At 37.7% G+C, this 22,324-nt stretch overlaps 3 protein-coding genes and 1 long non-coding RNA gene across 16 annotated transcripts; 1 reads left to right on the top strand and 3 right to left on the bottom strand.

The window, feature by feature from the left end:
• Positions 1–1,424: 1,424 nt before the first annotated feature.
• Positions 1,425–3,645, bottom strand: LOC128030712 (transmembrane protein 53). The gene is made up of 3 exons (XM_052618577.1): positions 3,431–3,645; positions 3,107–3,210; positions 1,425–2,461 (listed from the first exon to the last, which is right to left on the bottom strand). The coding sequence occupies exons 1-3, from the start codon at positions 3,483–3,485 to the stop codon at positions 1,763–1,765; spliced, it is 858 nt and encodes a 285-aa protein (XP_052474537.1). The 5' UTR covers positions 3,486–3,645; the 3' UTR covers positions 1,425–1,762.
• A 776-nt stretch (positions 3,646–4,421) lies between these two features.
• Positions 4,422–6,677, bottom strand: LOC128030708 (melanopsin). Its single transcript, XM_052618566.1, has one exon. The coding sequence runs from the start codon at positions 6,327–6,329 to the stop codon at positions 4,815–4,817; it is 1,515 nt and encodes a 504-aa protein (XP_052474526.1). The 5' UTR covers positions 6,330–6,677; the 3' UTR covers positions 4,422–4,814.
• A 3,449-nt stretch (positions 6,678–10,126) lies between these two features.
• LOC128030721 (uncharacterized) lies at positions 10,127–11,484 on the bottom strand. The gene is made up of 3 exons (XR_008187950.1): positions 10,989–11,484; positions 10,762–10,900; positions 10,127–10,669 (listed from the first exon to the last, which is right to left on the bottom strand). It is a non-coding gene; the product is annotated as an uncharacterized LOC128030721 (long non-coding RNA).
• Positions 11,485–11,789: 305 nt separating this feature from the next.
• Positions 11,790–21,685, top strand: LOC128030651 (serine/threonine-protein kinase PRP4 homolog). Of its 13 annotated transcripts, XM_052618526.1 has the most exons (18): positions 11,790–12,083; positions 12,401–13,516; positions 13,641–13,781; positions 14,075–14,227; positions 14,436–14,517; positions 14,873–15,080; positions 15,488–15,561; positions 15,891–15,981; positions 16,120–16,267; positions 16,495–16,632; positions 16,715–16,868; positions 16,952–17,066; positions 17,197–17,348; positions 17,432–17,518; positions 17,877–20,374; positions 20,680–20,802; positions 20,960–21,007; positions 21,444–21,685. In XM_052618526.1, exons 1-15 carry the CDS (start codon positions 12,037–12,039, stop codon positions 18,078–18,080), a joined length of 2,910 nt encoding a protein of 969 aa, XP_052474486.1. In that variant the 5' UTR covers positions 11,790–12,036; the 3' UTR covers positions 18,081–20,374; positions 20,680–20,802; positions 20,960–21,007; positions 21,444–21,685. The 13 variants fall into 13 exon arrangements, with proteins under 13 accessions (XP_052474486.1, XP_052474512.1, XP_052474477.1 ...); XM_052618552.1 differs by having other exon boundaries at positions 17,877–18,044; positions 18,519–21,007; XM_052618517.1 differs by lacking the exon at positions 20,680–20,802.
• The last annotated feature ends 639 nt before the right edge of the window (positions 21,686–22,324 follow it).

Genomic DNA, 22,324 nt, shown 5'->3' with positions numbered 1-22,324 from the left:
ATGCCATCAGAACCTCTGTCTGACCAATTTAAAGCCCTCCTGATCACGAGCTGGCTGACTGTCAAGACAGACAAAGGCCAATTTTACCTGGCTGGAAGTGAAATATCTTTCTATGACAAATATGAGGTGAAGATACTGCACTGCTGTTGAAGATATTCTATAATGCCGTTATATAGGTAGGATTAACTCTGTAAATGATGATTGCTTCCGTGGCAGCTGAGCACAAGGAACTGGTTTTATGTTGTAAATACTGGGGGGGAAAATGCAATATGAATATAAAGAAGCATTGTTACTCAATGGGTTTGTTTGTTGCTGTACTGAGTGGCCAGTCTGACAGAGCAGTCCCTGCTTTAGGGTAAAATAATGCTTTTTCAAGATCCATCCCGTCTGTTGTGATTATTGGATAAGGATTTTTTATGACAACCATCTTGATTCAAAACCGTTTGAAACAATGATTCAATAGGCTCAATATGCATTATTCATTAAAGAGAACAGACGCAAAAGACAATTCTGTCATAAGAAAATGACATGACATTCAGCCAAGTATGGTGACCCATACTCAGAATTCGTGCTCTGCATTTAACCCATCCAAAGTGCACACACACAGCAGTGAACACACACACACTGTGAGGACACCCGGAGCAGTGGGCAGGCATTTATGCTGCGGCGCCCGGGGAGCAGTTGGGGGTTCGATGCCTTGCTCTAGGGCACCTAAGTCGTGGTATTGAAGGTGGAGAGAGCACCTTCCATGCACTCCCCCCACCTACAATTCCTGCCGGCCCGAGACTCGAACTCACAACCTTTCAGTTGCAAGTCCGAGTTGCTAACCATTAGGCCACGACTTCCCCAAAAAGCAAAAAGCAAAAAGCAAAAAGCAAAAAGTACATTGTTTTAATCTACACAAGAGCATTCACTCTCAGGTTAGATAGTGCACACCATCAGGAGGAGAATAAATGAAAAACAGGCAAAGCTTAGAAACCTTTACGAATCTTTTGTTTCGAATCAGTGCCTCAGTGCACACTTCATACTGACTTCATAAATACTAAAATTTCAGTTTTTGCTGCATTCTCACTGCATTTACAATACTTTAACCAACAGATGCCCTTATCGTGCGGAGTTTCAAGCATTTCGAAAGAGTCAATTACTTTGCAATTGATTTGCCGTTTCAAAAACTTTTGTTGTTTTGTTGTGGAAATTGACAATATTTTTACAACTCTATTTTCTTGGGTCAGATGCACTTTAATTAGAGGCAGTCTTGAGAACTAGTGGTTACCTTTCTGATTCAAATTGGACAAATCTACAGTTTTATGTAGTGACATATGTAACAGATGTTATGACCTGTCTTGAGACTCTGGAAGTTCAAGCAACCGGCCAGCTTACTGGCAGTACTGACCTCCCTTTGCAATAGTTGAATTGTATCAAGCTTATTCAACAGAAGCTTTTATTTAAGAAAGGTGCATTACTCAAATACATTAAATTATCCATTTACAATGTCTAAATACACAAACATACTCGTTCACAATGTCTAAAAATCTCAATCATTGTAATAAACCAGTAACCCCCTAAATTACAATTTAATTCACAGCATAAAACAAATACATTAGAGATTAGGATACAAATGTAACCCTGTTAAAATTTCATGTTGAGCTTAGTTTTTTTATTTATTAAATAGCAGTCCTTTTATTTCTCAAATAGGATGGTTGGTGCACACAGAAATTTACAGTGTGTGTGTATATTTACAAGCTGATCAAGAATTGTGTAATCAGTGTTGAACTTGGAGACGCTTTTTTGTCATGGTCTCCTCTGAAGAACTCATGCAGCGGGTCAGAAACTTCCTGCACCTGCTGGAATAGTCCTCCGGACAGTCTCTGTATAGACTCACATGGGCTGGGGTGATGAAATCGAAACTTTCAACTGTCAGCCCTTTCTCCAGCAACACTTTTACCATCTTCTCCACATCCCTGTACCTGATCACCCTGTCTGCTCTGGAATAGAGGTACATCTGAGGCCAAGGGGCCGGGTGCTCCATCATGGCATCATAGTGATTCTTGTGAAAGTACTTGGTCACAGGATACAAAACAATTCTGAGAAGGAAAATGGCCACAGCAAACAGTGCCAGGAGGAAGTACTGCAGAAGCAGATTGACTTTGGGCCCTAAGGTAGTTTTGAGCGCTCTTAGGGCCCCTATAACGTTTTGACTGCCAGGGGCACTGTCCACAACTGTGCCCACCACACATAGAGTATTGAACTGCTTGTGACTGTGCAATAACTCAACCATGTAGCGGTAAAGCATGAAGCCCCCATTGCTGAAAACATGGAAGAAAACTGGGTTGTTCTCCACCTCGTAGTCAAACATAAGTTCAAGTAGTTTTTGCGCAGTGCTTCTTAGTTCCTTGTAGCCAAGTGATTCTGAAATAAAAACGGTCTTCAAAGGAGCTGTGTAGCGTAGAGTCACACATCCCTACCAAGAAAAGAGAAGCTGTCAGAAGTACACTATATATGTGTAACTATGGTCCACCTTAATGTCCCAATTTTATTAAATGAATCAGATTTCATTTTTTGTTTTGTTTTGTTTGATTAAGGTCACATTAATTGTTTTTTTATGTGCAGATTTTATTGTCTGAAGTATAAGTATAACATTTACCATATAAATCCACACTAGCAGATGATAAAGTTCTGTTCATTATAAGCCAGTTACGCCATCTGATGCTTTAAATGCTTAAAAACAAATGGGCTAAATATGATTTCAATGATATTGTTCCTGCGTCGTTGTCATTATAGCTGTGATGTGGATATATTCTCACAGAATTAGAATGATTATTAAAACTTTTTATAGTTATAGTATTACTAAATATTACTGAAATTAATACTACACCTATGATGATCGAAGAGTGAAATTTTGAATTACAATTTACCAAAAACGTTCTCAAAAGTTATTAAAGATATAATTCTCAATATGAAACATAAGACATATGATGTTTGAATAACATAAATACAAATATTAATAAAAATAATTACATATATAAAACAATATATCTTCATATATTCACATATATGAAGAAACAACAATATGTGTATGTTTTCAAGGCATAGGAAAATGTGTGACCTGTTGATTATAAATAGAGCTGTATTTGGCGAGATGTTTGTCTCTGCTGCCCGCCCAGCCCAGCAGAATAACTACTGGCTCCTTCGATCCACGCCAGTGCTTCTCTGTCAAGACAAGAATAATGCGTCCAAACAACCCGGATCCAATGATACGCACTTACAGTGTGTGAAATGAGTGGCCTATTCTATTTAACATCTCTAAACTACGGTTTAAACCAGGCTTCCATTCATTTGCTCTAAGTTAAATATATCTAATGGGCATATGCGCAGGGAATTGGGCAACAGGGCAACCCAGAGTTGCTGACATCCTCAGAACAGCACTTACCTGAGATCAGTGCCTCTGGAAAAACTATGTTATAGTCTATACCATCATCCCCCATATTTACGGTTATTTCCCCAGTCGTCTGTCTGCCATTAATAATTCACTTGAAACAAGTGTCGCGTTACACTGCTCTTGTGATGCTGAGAGGACCGTCAGAGACAGGGGCGATACACGAGTGAAGCAGGAAACATCAGCGTGCCATTGTTTCATACAACATCCGGGTCACGATTCACAAGTAACAGGCAACTTCAAAATAAAGGTACCTACAAACAAAAAACAAACCTTTTTAATAAAAAGTTAAAAGGGTTAATAATTGTATTCAGTTAACTAAAATTAAACGATTCAACAATATTTATGGTGTAAAGTGCAAGTTCTGACAATCTACTACAATGAAATTCATACATTTTAAGTATTTTAATTGTAAAATTTTTAGAGCCACTGTACGAATATGTATAAAGAAAGAGATTACTGTGGTCAAAGTTGTGTATATGAGTCAAAATTTATGTATTTCCATTACTAAATTGTTTTTAAAAATTGTATAAATCAAAGATGATCACAATTCTAGGGTGCTCGTAAGGTGATATGGTCGGTTCACTTAGTTTTGCCATGGCCACTACATAATAAATTGTGGGAACGTGATAATATGTCGTGGCCATGAGCTATTAATTTGAGGGAATGTCATATTAACTCGTGGGAACGTTATATTATGTCGTGGACACAAGATCATTTTGTCAAGGTAACAAAGCCATTTTTCATGACCACTACTTCTTATGTTTCGGGAACCGACCATGTCTCCTTATGGGCACAGTATTTTACAATTTACTTGTTTTTGTTTTCTTTATTTTTTTATATCTTTTTTTTTTTTTTGCAAAACTAAATGTGAACTAATTTTCACTTTAAATGTGAGGTTAAAACCTTTGGTAAGTAGCCTTTAATGCCTGTATGACAACTTTTTACATTTTGGACCTCAGAAATAAAACAAAAAAACACACTAAATTTTTCTGGATTTGTTTTATTGCGACACTTAGACAACAATTAAAAATACAATGAATGTTAGAAATAAACAGGACTACTTAAGATATTTGTATATGCCACGCCAGAATATATACTCAGATTAAACCAGAAAAAAACAAATAGATGGTTATTAGTTAGGTTATAATTGAAAGAAAAAAATTACAAATGCTAACATTTTCTGAAGGAAATCATTTAAATTAATAAATGCATTTGCTAAATTCTGAAAAGTTTAGAAAAAAAGTTCACAAAACTAACAATACAGAAGCTTGCAGAGTAAAGAAGGACATATAAATAAATATTTCTAATAAAAAATAATAGGTCAAAGCAACTACTACTCAGCTTACTACAACCAGAGTTATTCTGAAACATTGCATCATTCCCTTATTTCCCCCCTGAGGAGCAAAGCTTTCCCATCAGACAGAGACTCGCCGTCAGCTGAATCTGTTTCAAATGTAATAGACGGCACTGGAACGCTTACAACTTTATGTGTCTTTTCCAGCTTCTGCCCACTGGAGCTGTTCGTACTTGACCCTGGTGAGAGAATGACAGTATCTGTAGAGATCTCCGTGGACACACGACGGCCAAAGGTCAGGGAATTGACACTGGAACCATCAGCCTCACTCTCAGTCCAACAAGAATCACTATCTGAAGCAGAAGACAAGCGTGTCTTCCCCCAGCGGCCGTTAGCTCGCGCAGCATTGCCAATGCTAACCCCCAGAGAGCACTGGCTGGTGAGGGTTGGACGACGGGAACTGACACTGCTAGAACTAAAAGAGGAACGAAGATCTTTCTCTTTGACACGCAAGATGAGGCGGAGTACTGGAATGTAACGGGCAATAGCTGTCCGATACTTTGGATGCGTAATTGCGTAGATGATGGGATTATGGATGGCTGAGGCCTTGGCGATCACAGCAGGTACTGAATTCATGTAGGGAGTCAGGAGATGGGAATAGCCAGCCGTGGCGGTGAGGGCCACCACAGAGTAGGGCGACCACGATATTACAAAAAGCAAAATGACCAGGAGGGCAACTTTCGCCATCTTCCATTCATTCTGCATGCGTTCATACACCTTGTGTGTTTCCCCACAGTCCAACTCTCGTATTTCCTTCCCCGCAGCTCGGATAGCTTGGAAAATTCCAAAGTAGCAGCTGGCAATAATCCCTAGTGGGATGAAGAAGACAAAAATAAAGAGGAGGATGGTGTATGCACGCACTGATGGAGTGAAGCTCATATAGTCCCAAGAACAGGAAGTCTGAAGACCCTCTGGAACATAAGCACTCCAGCCAAAGAATGGTGGAAGGCTCCAGCCCAGGGAGTAGAGCCACACGACGGCCAACACCGCGCCTGCTTTGCGTCTGCTAACTCTGCTTACGAGGGCGAGAGGCTGAGTTATGGTGAGGCAGCGATCCCCAGCGATGGCGGTCAAAGTCATCATGGAACAAATCCCAAAGAGAGCCCCGCAAAAAGCATAGAGTTCACAAGAGCGCTCACCAAACACCCAACGCCTGTGCAGACTGGCTGCGAAGAAAACGGGCGACTGGGTGAGGGACATGAAGAAATCAGCAACAGCCAGGTTCACCACAAACATGTTCCCTGCGGTGCGAAGAGTACGGCTCCGGCAAAACACGTAGATCACCAGTGCGTTTCCAATCACTCCAGTGATGCCGACTATTAAGATGACAGAACCAATGATGTAGTGAGCATGATCAGGAACATCAACAGTGGGGAACGGGTGCGGAGGCTCATGGTGGTGGCTGTGGGTCGGCCCATGGAAAGGCACATGGAGCAACTTGTAGCTCCTGCTGCCCATTGGCTCCTTAAAGCCTGCAGTGCAGTTGATGTCTCCAGGGCCACAGTGATGCCCTCTCCATGAGGAGTGATGGCTCATGATGTATGGTTTGATGTCTCAGGTAAATTAATAGTAAACACAACTGATAGTAATTTTGTTTAGAGAAGTGAAAAAGGTGGTTAAATTCTCTTGTTAAATACCTGTGTTGTTCTCGTCTCTGTGTCGAGTCTGTAAATGGTGGCTCCCTACATTAGCTTTTTATATACTAATCAATGCACCACCAAGTTATTATTGATCAGTAAGTAGACTGTGGCTTGGCCTTTCGTAATGGACAAAAATTATCACTTGGCCTACGGTTACGGCAAAAAAAGAAAAGAAAAAAAAGAAAACACTAAATATTTTGATCTTGTTAAAATTACACTGGACCTGTTGCTATTTCTGGATGATTGTGCTTAAGTCTTTTTTTTAATAAGAAGAAAGAAGATATATTTGTATAGAGTGTTGGCAAACTTTACCCTGTGGCTATGAGCTAAAATTATATATAATATTGATAATAAATGGCACTAACATAGAGAAAGACATCCCCTTCCATACAGTGGCCTTATTTTCATTACATTATTTCAAGGTGGAATGTTTCATTTGAAATGTTGGCAGTGTGTTGTATAAGAGGTAAAGAGGTCACCAGGAGAAAATGTAGACCATGAAAAGCTGTTTCGATTTTTAGTCATTAACTACAAAAGTGTTTCCACTGTTTATTGCTTAGAGAAGTAAATTATCGCAGATGTTGATGGAAAAAAGCACTTTTTGCACCAAAATAAGGGTGTATGGATTGTTTTGAGTGGATGCAGTGAGCCAAATCAATTTATGCAATGTGAAAGTGGAGCACAATGACTGTTCCAATAAGGACTGATTAACATCCCTCATCATGGGAACAGCTCACTGACCCGAACATGGACTGAAATGATTCTCCCTGTTCCAGTTAAATAATGATCAGCCTATAGCCTTCAATCCTTTTCACGATAGAGACTTGACCCACTTTAGAAAAAGAAGAAGAAAAAAACAGCAGTTATTGTTAAAACTGAACTTAGTTTTATTTTGACGTTGAGTTTAGTGAGTGGTAAAAAGTATGTGAATATGCCATTTCTAATTAATGAGCAAACTATTTGGCAAGGCCCTTTGATTCCAGGGTGGAAAAATCTCAGAAATACAGAAATACAAATACTATTTACAATGAGTTTCTTTAGAATAGTGTGCTTCCAAATTTAAGACAACAATTTGGAAAGGGCTTTATTCTCTCTTCAGCATGACAATGCCCCTTTGTACACAAAGCAATGCCAATAAATTAATGATTTACTGAGGAAGGACTTGACAAGCCACACAAAACCCCAGATCTGAACCCCATTGAAAACCAGGCTCCATCAACCTACATCACTGTCTGACCTCACTGACACATGACTGATTGGGGGCATGTTCCCACATGTTTAAGGAACTAACGCTCAACAACCATAATATGCAGGGGGCAAGGAAGTCGACCGGAAGTTGAAGTCGGCTGCGAGCTGCCATCTTGTAGCAGAACTTCACTTGCGTTAGCATTCCCATTGACTCCCATTCATTTTGGCGTCACTTTGACAGCGAATAACTTTACATCTGAGGCGTTTAAAGACGTTTGTCCATTATTTATTTCTAAAGATACACGACAATGTGTAAAGGGCTCCATTACCTTCTATGTTACATTATGGCCCTGTATAAAAAGTTTTTGTAAAAAAATAGGCTAACGATTGCGTCATAACCACTCAACTCTCTGTCGCATTACCGTACAGACATGAGGAGAAGCTCGCTGGCAATTAACTTAACATGGCGTACTGGCGTTACATTTTAAAATACTATACAAAATAGTTAATCAGAATACTTACTCCTGCTCACTCACGACAAAGAACTCCCCGCTCAAGCTCGCCGTCTCTGCAAGATTAACGATGGCAGTTTGCACGCACAGCTACTAGAAGATTTACATCTGTCAGACAGGTTGCTGACGTCGTCAAGCCTCGTTTGAGTCTGCGCGTCAGAAATGGAAGTGCTAAAAAACGCTAAAAATGGGCTTCACTTGTCTCAATTGAGTTCCAATGGGGTCGCTGTGTCCATTTCTTTTAATGTCTATGATAATATGATGTGCTGTTTGGGTGTCGACATACTTCAGGCTATATAGTGTAAAACATCCTTGTATGAAGATTCCATAATTGGTTGACTTTATACACAATAACTGACCTCGAGATATCACTTGCTAATTACATTGTCAAGTGCATTTCGTCATTCAAGGATGTGTGTCTAGTAGCAGGCTTGAAGGTTGAGGTAGGTCATGTTGCTAGTGTTAATCTGTGATTTTTTTTTTAGGTTGATAAGTCTATATCTTTACTTTCAGGAGTACCAGCAGTCAGGGACGTGCACAGACATTTTTAGGGGCAGGGGCTCAAGTGAAATAAAGGGCACTTCTCATAATTAAGTTTTTTTTTTTTTTAAACAAAAAAGTATATATATTCCTTTTAAAAAAAATAATTAAAAAAGTTAATTAATTTTATCTTCCTCAAACTCTAATTTTCAAAAGATGTCCACAAAATAATCAGTTCACACAGAAACCATGGTCTCCTTAGTATTCACTAGGTTTATAGAGCAGCAAAGGAAACCATGCCACAATGTGCATGTTTTGAAAACATTTTCTATGCTACTAGCTTCAAGTATATATTTAGAATAACCAAAATAACTGCATCAAGCAGAGGGGTGTGTTTTACTAATAATTTGTTTATTTTGTTTGCACAAGGCACTACATCATTTTAATTATTTTGGTGTTATCAGAACACATAACACTTTAAATCAACACAAATATTCACTCTAAACTGAAGAGGGTTGTTGCTGCTATTTTGTTAACTTTGCATTATGCTGCCTGCCTGGCCCTGCACTGCAAGCATGATTAAAATTAATTGTTTAAATACTTTTTGTTTCACAAGCAAAATAACTTTTTAGCTTCACACAACTAAGCATCAGAATACTGAATTGCCTTAATGTTTTAATCAAATACATTAATATTATTATTGCTATGCATGTACACATACAAAATAACTGATGGTGACTGACAAGGACTTAGTTTCACATTTGAGGGAGGACTGTATCATCACCATCATCAAATAAAACCTTCAAAATCCACATTTAGATGGAGTTTGTTTTAAACCTACTACACTCAAAAAATATTATGTGGCTTAGTAAATATTTAACTTAATTAACTTAATAAAATCTCTGAAAATCTTACTTGTTTGAATTAAACTTACCAAAATAATTGAGTAAAAATTAAATAAAATTAAATAAAAGCCAATGTCATGTATGTATTTGTATAGAATATTATTTTATAAAGGTTTAGAGGAAATTAAAAAAAAGTTCATTAATAAAAAGTTAATTTATAAATATTGTTATTTTTAATTTTTAATGTTAACTTATTTCTACTCAGTTTTATTTATTAATGTACAGATGCATTTTTTTAGAGTGTAGCCTATCCTCCATCTGTTTGCATCTGTAGATTTCTTCCAGATTCACCAATTTAGATTTCTAAATTTCAGGGGGAAATACTCTTGATGTAAATCATTAACTAACTGGGGACGTTCTTATTTTATTAACTTATTTTATTACATGGCTTGGTTGATCTCCAATATAGAATGCGGTCTGTTATTTCTCAAAGAGCGCTTCAGAACTCCTGACCTGATATTTAGATATACTATTCTTCAATAAATATATTTGTTTGACAGGGAAGCTGTGCGCAAACAGGAATATATATTATTTTTTCAAAAAAAAAAAAAAAAAAAAAAAGCACCCCAGAAAAAAAGGCACTTTCTCTCCAGGAATAAAAAGGGCAGGTGCTCAAGCCCCCTTTGATGTCTATGTGTGCACGTGCCTGCCAGAGGCATGAACCCCTTGCCAGGTTTGTGCACAGTTTCCTTGACGCATCTGATCCCATTTTGAATTCCCATTCCAGTCCACATCTGGGACTCATTCTCAGAGCTAGATGTGATGAAATAAGACACATTCATTTTGATTCCATACATGTTAATTCTAAATATGTCAAATGTGTTTGAACAATATATAGAACAGAATATATAGAAGAGTAACTAATATGATGTTTATTTGTCCGATTTTTACCTATACTTATCCACCCAATAAAATTAAGAAAATAACATTCACCTACATTCCACCAAACTTATTAAACCGTGACTCGAGCTCTGATCAAATATTATTTAAAACCATGACATTATATTTCAAAAGCAATGGCACATGGAATTTACTTAATTATTACAAGAAGTGTGCATAATTAGCAAAACAAATACTGGCACAGGTGACAAGGGAATGACTCTCCAGTGTGATGACGCTGTGAATGGAGGTCTAAGCTCTTCTTCTGGATGCTGAAGTGAAATGCAGAGCCTCATTGTTAGTTACAGATGTAGTATGAAATCAAGTGTAGTCTGTAAACTTTATGACAGACAAATGCAAATACCTGCTGTAAGGACACTCCTGGCAGCAGTAAGGCTTTTCTTGTGTGTGTGTGTGTGTGTGTGTCCTTAAGTGTCCTTGTAACAGAGAGCTTCTGTCAACAGAAGCATAGGAGCACTGCGAACACCTTTATGGCTTCTCACCTAAAGCAAGAAGAAAAACACATCAAGCTTCCACTAAAGTGGACACATGTGTTTCAATCCCCTTGGCTAAACTACAGTAGAGACTAACATTTTCATCTGCAAGTCAAAGGTTACTGGTTGGACGTCTTGGTATATATTTTTAAATCCACTCATTCTAGGGAACAGTGGAGAAGAGGGAAGAATAGTTCAGTTAGACAATCATTGAAGCATTGTATGAAGTATGAAGCATTCAGTGTTTTGTACTTCAGAAAGGCTATTGGGCACTGGATATATTAATATCTAATTCATTAAGTGTTATTGTACATCATGTTATTGCCAACACTCTGAAAAACAATGATAATGTCAGACGTACTGACTATAGATAATGTGATCAATCACAACAAGATATAAACTAGTATCAGCTGCATTAAACACAAAAGTAATCCAATATTTCAGAAAGCAAGCTAAATTTGTGAATGAACTGTTATGTCGTTCACAGTTTCACTATATATAAGTGTGTGTGTGTGTGTGTGTGTGTGTGTGTGTGTGTGTGTGTGTGTGTGTGTGTGTGTGTGTGTGTGTGTGTGTGTGTGTGTGTGTGTGTGTGTGTGTGCGTACCCCACAACAGCACATCAAATGGCGTTGTATCTTTAAATAACTTGGCTTGGGTTGTAGACGTCAACGTGCGATTTAGGGACCACTGCGTAATTACCATACACAGATATAACGTAAAATGTGCCATTTGCTACAATTTTCTCTGTAATGACAAACCTAAACAATATTCTCATGAAAAAAAACTTAATTCTGAATTGTTTAAACTAAGTGTGTGGGCAAAAATAGTGAACAATAAATTAATGACGACTGTTCGTTGGCACGTAATTTTTAAGATCCCTTCCTTCATGTTAGTTCTTCTGCGTTTCCGCCCGTGCGTGGTTTGTTAGAGGTCCAAACAATTGATTCATCGATTCAGTGATTCAGTTTATTTGTCCCTATTTTCAAGGTACATTAATGTATACTGAGAAGAAAATGTTAACAACTTTTTAAATTGATATTTGGAGGACAGTTTGATCGCTTAATTTTAAGTTAGTACTGGTAGCATACCTGACTGAATTGTGAATCGACTCTCTTTGTCAATCGACTCGGCAAGAAAAATCAAGATGGCGAACATGGACGTGTTAGCCAAAACAATAGCAAAGGATAATGTGTAAGTAACACCTTTACAGACTTTATATTGCATCATTTTGGTATTTAAATGAATAAATATATGTTACGTTTATTGAGAAAGAAGAAGTTTCCTTACAACTTTTTTTTAACAAGTAGTTTTCTGTCAGTATCGGTCCCGGTGGTCAACATAAACCAGCTAACGTTAGATTTTTTTTTTTTTTTTTGATTGTATATACTTTAAACCAACAACAATGGAACATACGTCTTGAATACCTTATAACTGTGGTCATTTATAAAAACCAGACTATCTTGGTTTTGTTTTCTTTATACATTTTACTGTAAATTACTTTTTTCCAGAGATGATGTAGAGAGCTCTGACAGTGTGCATGAAAAGGAATATGTACCTGGTGAAGACGGAGCTAGTAAAGCAGATAACATGGACATTGCCAGGGTGGAAAGACACAAGAGAAAAAAACACAAACATCGGAGCAAGCACAGAAAACATAAAAATCCCATGCCAGATGAGAAGGACCACAAGCACAAGTACAAACGCAAACATAAGCGGAAACACAGAGACTCAATCCGGGATGATCAAGACTGTTCTGCTGGCTATGGAGCAGTCATCTCTTCAAAGCGATCCAGACTTGATGACCTTGCTGCTCTGGAGGATTTGGAAAAACAAAAGGCAATGATTCAGGCAGAGCTTGATAATGAGCTGATGGAAGGGGCAGTGCAATCAGGTATGGGACTGATATTACAGGGTTATAACTCTGATTCAGAGGAGGATGAGGAGATCCAGCAAGCTGTGCCAAATGGTGAGCAGAGAGAAGATTTTGATGAGCAAGTAATAGCAGTGGGACATGCTGGAAGATCTCGACAGGACTACATAGATGATGAAAAAATGTATCACAGGCTGGAAGACAGAAGCACGTCTGACGAGACAGTTCTGGCCCATAAATCAGAAAAAAAAGCTAGTAAGAATGGGTTAGATACAAACGTTAGTGAGAAACCTAGTGCTTCCATCCAGGCAAGGGAGCGGAGACAATCCCAAAGCATTGAGAGATCCAAAGACAGTGGTCAGAGGTCTAAATCTCCTGTGAAGTCCAAGGGATTGCCATCAAGCAACAAAAAATCAACTACACGGCCTGAAGAGCAAATTGAAGACCACAGATCCTCAGCAAGAAGAAGCAAGTCTAGTTCTAAAGAAAGAAACACAAACTTGCCAGAATCTGACACAGAGAGAGACAAGAAATCAGTGAAAGCACCCTCAAAAGAAGTCTCATCTGGAAAAGAGAATCAGTCTCCTAGCAGAAAACAAGGTCGGGAACAGCCCAGGGGCCACCGCTCACCTGAACGTGTCCATGTTGTTCAGAGCACAGACAGGGCATCCAGACGGGACGGAGCTTCATGTCACAACAGATCCCCTCCAAGGAAAGACCCATCTCGGTCTCGGCAGAGATTCTCCAATGACAGGTTCTAGCTCTGTTTGTTTACATTTTTGATAGATAAATTATTATTACTGATATTGTTCTTATTAACATACCTTGTTGTGACCCAAAATTAAACTCACTTTCATATGGTTTTGTAATATTCGCAGGATGCGATCTCGTGATGCCGCAGGAAGCCATAGAGAGCAGAGTCCCTCTCTGAACTCTAGACGAAGGTTAAACCACTCCCCTGTCAGACGAAGGTCCCGTTCTCCCAGGAGACGAACCAGCAGGTCTCCTCTCACACACAGGTGACTGTGGTGTGTGCTACCATTTAAAAATGTGCAACTCCTCATTACAGCTATCCAATAAGCTTCAATGAGCTAAAAGTAAATGCACAATGAATTTATATCTATTTTACACATTACCTCTGTAAAAATAGCGGTAAAAGATTTTGGTTTGCTGTCCTTGAACGAGGGGCTTCAGTGGAATTTTATTTAATGTGATGCCCATTGTCATAATGGGCATCACATTTACATCTCAATGCTGTTTTACTTTTTATAAAATCTCTCAGTAGAATTAAAATGGTATTAATAATGTGTAGATCTAGGATGCATGACAGGATGGAGCGCAGACAGAAGGTGCGTTCGACATCACGGGAAAGGAGGAAGCGACGGAGCAGGGAAAGAGAGGACATGTTTAAGGGCAGTTTATCCGAAGGAATGAAGCCTGAACAGGAGGACTCAGATGATGCAGTGTGAGTATTAATGAAAATGTTTTGCTTTTATGTTTAGTGTTCCTGTAGCTCAATTGGTAGAGCATGTTCAAGGTTGGGGGTTTGATTCTCCGGGAACACATGATTAAACATGATAAAAATTGATAGCCTGAATGCACTGTAAGTCGCTTTGGATAAAAGCGTTGCTGATCATATTCGGACTCAATCATGAATACTAATCGGTGTCTAGGCTGGAGGATTATGACGTTGATGAAGAGGACGAGGAGGCTTTGATAGAGCAGAGGAGACTTCAGCGCTTGGCCATCATTCAGGTTAGAACATTTTTGTCTAGAGTGTGGCTATTTTAGACGTACATGTATGTAACATAAACTAAAGATTGGGATAAATAAGACTTTTATATGAGGTAGAAATGAATACTTTTATTCACCAAGGATACATTAAAATGATCAAAAGTGACAGTAAAGACAATGTTACAAAAGATTTCACTTTCAAAAATGCTCTACTTTTAAACATTCTATTAATCGATTAATTATAAACAAAAATGTATCACAGTTTAAAAAAAAAACATATTAAGCATCACCACTGTTTGGTTATATGTTTCCATCCCCCATACTTTTGAACAGTAGTGTATATAATGTGATTGTATTTGTAATGTGTCCTGTACAGAAATATAAGCCAGTAAATGAGGACAGTAACCTGTCAGGACTCTCAGATCGCGGCAGTCCTCGGAGTAGCACTCAAAGCAGATCGCCATCACCTGATGACATCCTGGAGCGTGTGGCTGCTGACGTCAAAGCCTACGAGCAAGAGAACCTGGACACGTTTGAGGATAATGTGAAGGCCAAGCATAGTCTTGTTTCTCAAGAACAAAATGGTACGTCATCTGCAAAATATTTTAATTAATCAATCCATCTAGGGATGGATTAAAAATCCTGCTAATACATATGCAGTGATCAGAAAATTGTGAATCATTTTTGCTGCCTAATCGCCTATTTAAATTTTTTTTGCATTTTGTTAGTTTATAATATTCGTAATAAATACCTACACATAGGATATTTCTGTGACAACACTAGTAACTAATAACATTTGCTTGATGCTACATCCATGCCAACAGGTGTCAGTACAAAATCAATGGATTGTATTAGTATTTTAGGGAGACAAAAAGAAAGAGTGATTGAAATTTGAGACATGAAACATTTACTCTGATGTAATATAAGGTGGTCTGATACATTATCAGCAAGTCTACGTTCCTTTTACTGCATCATTGTTCTTTTTCTTTAGGAGGTAATCAGAAAAAGCCACCAGCGCCTGATATGTTCACAGAGTCAGATGACACGTTCACTGCTTACTTTGACGTAAGTAGCCAAGTTTCTGCTTTCCGATGCATAGCTCAATGGCTATACAAGCTCCAGAATTTGATAGAATTTGTCCATTTAAGGGGATCTCTACAGGTAGAGTTGCATAGTCCTGTGCAAGCTGTTGTTTTTCTGCTGGAAACTTTGTTCAAAGCTTTTTTTTCCACAAGTATGTAATCTGACTCTGGTGCTCACTGGATCTCCAGGCCCCTCAGACTTTGAAATGGTCTCTTACAGTGTCAGTCACTCGTTCATAAATGAACATTTTAATCAACTCTTAATTCAATCATGCTGACAGTGACAAATCCAAATCTAATTTCTCTCCACAGAGTGCCAGGTTACGGGCCACAGGTATTGGCAAGGACTTTAAGGAGAACCCAAGTCTCAGAGATAACTGGACAGATGCAGAGGGCTATTATCGTAAGTTGTTGTCCTGAAGCAAATGCTGTATTTTAATCTACAGAAAACTACCAAAACTTTATAATAAGATTGAAAAATATCTAAGGTCTCATGTTAAAGAGGACATCAAAAACATGATTGTTCTTTTAATGTATTCAGGTGTGAACATTGGTGAGGTGTTGGACAAACGGTACGGAGTTTACGGCTACACTGGACATGGTGTCTTCAGTAATGTGATCCGAGCCAGAGACTTGGCCCGAGCCAGTCGGGAAGTGGCAGTGAAAATAATCCGCAACAATGAGATGATGTAAGACACTTCCCTTAAAAGCAGAATGCTTCGCCTTTAAACACTTCTGTCTAGTACAGTTGGATTTTTTTTTTTATCAAACCACAATGTGTGGTGTTGGCAAAGTCCACAGTTTTAATGTTCTCAATAAATTGTGTCATGGGGATTTATTTGGACAGGAACTGAGATTTAGAGTAGGTGTAGATGTGGTCTGAACGTGACAGATAGCCACATGTTTTGTCCCACAGGCAAAAGACGGGTCTCAAAGAGCTGGAGTTTCTGAAGAAACTGAATGACGCAGATGTAGACGACAAGTTCCACTGTTTACGGCTCTTTAGACACTTTTACCACAAGCAGCATCTGTGTCTGGTGTTTGAACCACTCAGGTACATTACAGTCAACAGATTCACATGCATCAAAGCAACTTGAGTTCTTCTCTTAAAGCAACTTTTTGTTTTCTGGCTGTAGCATGAACCTGCGGGAGGTCTTGAGGAAGTATGGTAAGGATGTTGGGCTACACATCAAGGCTGTGCGTTCGTACAGCCAGCAGCTTTTCCTGGCCCTCAAACTCCTCAAACGCTGCAGTATCCTGCATGCTGACATCAAACCCGACAACATTCTTGTGAGTGACAATTCTTGACCACAGATATATGACACTGACTTCCATCTCTGTCTTATGACATAACATAACATGAAACTCTTTAGGTGAACGAATCCAAGACCATCCTCAAGTTGTGCGACTTTGGCTCAGCGTCACATGTGGCTGACAATGACATAACACCTTATCTGGTCAGCCGCTTCTACAGGGCACCTGAGATCAGTAAGGAAAAACAGAACCAATCAAATTAAACCATCTTAGTACACTGAATATAAAGAGTTTTAATAAACGGATCTGAACTTGGGTTATGCTTGTTGTTAAGCTTAAAGAGTTTTTCTTCCTGTTTTTGTAGTCATCGGAAAGTCATATGATTACGGAATCGATATGTGGTCTGTTGGCTGCACTCTCTATGAACTATACACAGGAAAAATCCTTTTCCCCGGAAAGACAAATAACCACATGCTGAAACTTGCCATGGACCTGAAAGGAAAATTGCCTAATAAAGTAAGAATTCATAAGATATTACAAATTATAGAAAAAGAAAAAAATAAATAAATAGACTAAATATTTTTTCATTATATTCACAGATGATCAGAAAGGGTCTGTTCAAGGACCAGCACTTTGACCAAAGCTATAACTTTTTGTATACAGAGGTCGACAAGGTCACTGAGAGGGTAAGTTGTAAGGGCTGCATGGTTTTGGGGGAAATATTATCTAATTGTAATATTACTGATTTTTTTTTTTTTAAAAACAGCGTACAACTGTACTGTAAAATAAAATAAAGTACAACTGTAGACACCTCTAAGGGAGGATACTTGTACTGTACCCCAAGAGAAAACCACTGACTTTGCAACTCTGCAAAGCCATTTTCTGAATCTTTTTTTTTTTTTTTTTTTTTTTTAATGATTCATGCAGCCCTACTTTTATAACTATGAAAAATTTCTGTATAGATTATTTAAGACTACTTAAATCCATTTTTATTTAACCTTTTCCCTATTTTTCCTCTCTACACCCATGTCTCTTTCTCTGCAGGAAAAGGTCACTGTCATGAGTACCATTAACCCAACAAAGGACCTGTCGATGGATATGGTGGGTCGCCAGACGCTACCAGAGGACCAGCGAAAGAAGGTTGTTCAGCTCAAAGATCTGTTGGACCAGATTCTGATTCTGGATCCTGCCAAGCGGATCACCATCAACCAGGCATTACAACATCCTTACATCCAGGAGTGCATATGATCCGCAGCAAATCTCAGAGATTTATGATGCCTTTGTATATGCAGATATGACTCGGACAACAAAAGACGTTTGCATATTTCATTGGCATGCTGTTTTATTTGTAGTACATTTCAGATCAGGACAAGATTCAAGATTTACTTTATTTTATTATTATTATAATTAGATGACCTACTGTAAGCTGTAAAGAGAAAATCTTTCAAGATAATCTTTATTGTTCAGATTACATGCTTTATACACCACTTCTGGCTAGAAATAATGTCAAATATATTTGATATGCTCAATGTTCAGAGTGTAAAAATATCCAGTTCACAGACTTCATATTTTATGTAAAACTCTAGAATTTTATGTAAACCAAATATTGCTCAACCACCAAGGACTGTTTAGATTGCGACTTATTTAAGACCAGCATAAATGCTGTCTATATCCACCCTCCCTTAGGTGTGAGAGTGAGAACTCAACCTGGCGTGCAGGCCCACGGCATTGCTCTAGGTGTGTCTCTGCAGAATCTGAGGTCTTGGGTCCTGCTTGACCTGGTCTGCAGGGAAGGCCTCGTCTGTAAAGGCAGGTTGTACACCTCTATCGGTACACTGAAGGTAAGCGAATCCTTCCAAAGCAAACGGCATCAATATTTTGCATTCTTTTCAAGCCCAAAAATAAAGTGTCTTCATAATGCCCTTAAGGCTTCTGCATGTTTACACAATTTAAGTAGGAGAAATGGACATGCATTGAAACCTTATCAACCTTTTGCTCTATACCAAAACCTAGTAAGGCATCATATATATTATAATATCATATCATATAATATTATATTACAGTTCAAATGTTTCAAATAATTCCTGTGATGGCAAAGCTGAATTTTCAGCAGCCATTACTACAGTCTTTGCTGTCACATGATCCTTCAGAAATAATTATAATACGCCTGATTCCGTTGCTAAGAAACAGTTATTATTATTTTCTGTGTTACAAATTATTGTGCTGCTTAGTATTTTTATGGAAACGATGATTACTTTTTTAGGATTCTTTGATGAATGTTCAAAAGAACAGCATTTATTTGAAATATGACTTTTGTAACATGGAAAATGTCTTTACTGTCACTTTTCCATCCACTTACTGTAATCTTTCTGAATGAATGTATCAATTTCTTAAAAAAAAAAATAAAAAAAATTACTGATACTGTATTTTAAAAAAAAGTGTAAAAAAAAAAATTAAAAACTATTTTACTCAAATTTTGTATGACATGACAACATTTTATTATGTTTCATTATTTTAGTATTTTTGATACAGTATTGCAGCTGAGAACCTATGTAAAGCATTCCAAATCATTCACTTTTGAGGGTGCTGCCTTTTAGGATGCAATAGGTAGGGAGGCGGCTTCACTAGATTTTGGAACAGAGCTTCTGTTGTGATGTTTCTCACAGACACAAAACAGTCCGTATGAACGAAAAGACTATTGCTTTCTCAAAAATGGAAGAAAGCGGTTACGGTTGATATTAAGGGTAAGAGTAAATCCAAGTATTTGCAATGGACTTGGCACCTTCAGTGTACTGCCTCTGACAGACAAACCTCACCTTTTTCAGAGTTGTCACACTTATGTGTCAGTTTTTGTAAAATTTCAGTATGCATGAGACAGTGTAATATGTATGATTCCTATTCACTACTGTACAAATGTTCTGGTTTATTTTTCACTATGCTTACATATTTTAGATGTCTTTTTTTTGTGACTGTTCTTGTGTTTGTGACCATGTTGTCTTTTGATACAGGGGTTTTCCCGCTCTGATCTATGAATCTGCTTGTAACAAGCGGTAATTGCTTCTTTATTCATATCTCAATTCCTTATGTTTCATATCTCAAAGACAGACCTGTCATAGAGTATGCTGGAAGAATTATATGCCTGTTATTTTTTTGCCAAGCTTGTCCTGCATGATAATGGAATAATTAGAATTTATTGTAAATTCACATTATTTGTTATCATTAAACAATATAACAATAAAGCTGTTTTGTGGTGGAAAAAAAACATGAATTTAGAGTTCCCACAAGTTGTCTGTCTTTCAAGAATTTTCACTTGAGTTCATTAATAACACTGTAATAACATCATAATAACACTGTAAGAACATTACTCCGTGTCTTTGGAACCTTATGGTGGGTTTTGACACTAACTGCTGTTTGTGCTGTTTCTCCCACTGTTTCTTTGTGTTCGAGTACATTCTCTGGCCAATGGAGACATGTCTGTCCATCATCCTCCTGCCTGCCTCTGCTTTCAAAGGGACGAGACCTCTTCAGGGCTCTTTATCCAGGTCACTTCTAAAGGCATGTTTAGATCCAACACAAAGCAAAGATCTGATTAGAAATGAACAGCCAGTTCAGAGCGCTGGTTCTCATGGGATTAATGTTCACATCTCATCTGTAGTATCGATAAATGGCCTTAATTTTACATTTCTAATGCAGTTTTTTGGGGCTGAAGATATGAGATGATATCAATGAACTTGACTGCATACAATGGGTTTTTGAACTGCCAAAAAACCCAAATATGATGATAAATATAAAGACAGCTATATATATTCTTTTTTTAAAACCCCTTTTTTTGTATGTTTAAATGCAGTGAAATATAACATTGAAAAGAAAAATGAAAAAGACAACAGAATAATGATCACAGAATAACCTATTTGTATTCAGCTTTGTGAGGACCTTGCATTGACTTTATCCATTGGTGTGTACCACAGAGGTTCGTTCTAGGAACGTTTTTTATTCAAGACCTAAATGGTCTGATTTATTCACCTTTTGTTGTCGGTTGATGATTGTGTATTTCCCCAGGATATTTCAAGAATGTGTGCTTTCTGTAATGTATCAAGATACTGGTATATTTATTCTCTGTATTGTAGGTGCTGTCTGTTAAAGAAGACTCTTAAAGGAAATCTCATCTGGAAAAGGTTTCTGTTTTAGAGTGAGCTCTTGCGAGAATTAAGCTGTAGGTTTTAAGCTGACAATATATTATGTGGTTTAATAAGTAGTTCCTCATTTAGCCTCTGATAAAGGTTGACTTTTTATATTTAGTCAGATCCAGATGTATTCATAAAGTACAATACAATTTTTGCCTAAACCCAATAAATGCCTCCTAAATTTGCAATTTATATGCTATTCATTCATATAATTCATACAGCACCATATAAAATGTATATATACAATCCTAAAATAAAATAAATTGACTCTACATACATAAAAATTACTACAATCTGGTATTAGACATTCCAGATTTATCCACCAAAAGGTAATGCATTTCCTTTTTAAGAAATACATGTTTGGATGTCGTCCACAAAAGTAACCGTTCCTTAAACCAAAACTAACCATTTTCTATTTTATTTTCAGGTTAAGTGTTAAAATGTTCCCTTCTTTCATGGCCACATGTGACTCCCAAGTGTGAGAGAGATCTTGACGGCCAGCTGCTGTCCTACTCTATTATTGAAGTGCCTTTCAAGAGCTCATCTTCTTATCCAGTCAAGGGGGAAATTACCAACATCTGTGCACAGCATAACAATACGTTCATTTTTTGTCAGAATATACAGCCAGTATTTCACAAGAATATTAATAAATGGTGAATTTTACAATTACTTATTGTCTGGTTTTATTTCATTTTTACGTAGAAGTCTCTTGATCAATTAACAACACTGTATTACAGTTAGTTTGCTGCATGTGGTTAGCTCATGTCCCTTATCACTGTTTCTATATCAAAAAAAAGCACCCAAAAGTCCACAAATACAACAAAGAGCTACTGAAGAAATGTTTTGGGTTACTGTGTAAGATGTTTTTCCCCAGAACTGAAGTTATTTTCCTGTGGTGACTGACAGCATACCATAAATGTTGTTGACTGAGCACAACTTGTATTCAATTTAGAACAATAAATACAGTAGCATGTACATAAGTAATAACACGCTGTTAATCTTCAAGCTTAAAAACCTTAAAAATAATTATGTTTTCCTGCATAGAGCTTTAGCAGGAACACTAGAATGCTTTGGCATGGCTTTCTTTGTGGGTTTGCATCTCTCTGAACTATTTGGACTATTGCATTTTTGTGACATGCTCGAATGAACAAAAAGATCTTGAACAAGGGCTTCAGTCTTCTTTAATCTGTCCACAACAGAATGTGGCTTCGTAGGTAAAGCCGATGGCTGCTGAAATCCAACCCACACCTTCCCAGTATTTAATGAGGGCCGATTACGTCGCATAGAATTTGAATGTGTACTTGTAGA

The sequence above is a fragment of the Carassius gibelio genome, chromosome A2 (genome assembly GCF_023724105.1).
Source record: "Carassius gibelio isolate Cgi1373 ecotype wild population from Czech Republic chromosome A2, carGib1.2-hapl.c, whole genome shotgun sequence".
NCBI lineage: Eukaryota > Metazoa > Chordata > Actinopteri > Cypriniformes > Cyprinidae > Carassius > Carassius gibelio.
This window is presented reverse-complemented; position numbering and strand designations above follow the sequence as displayed.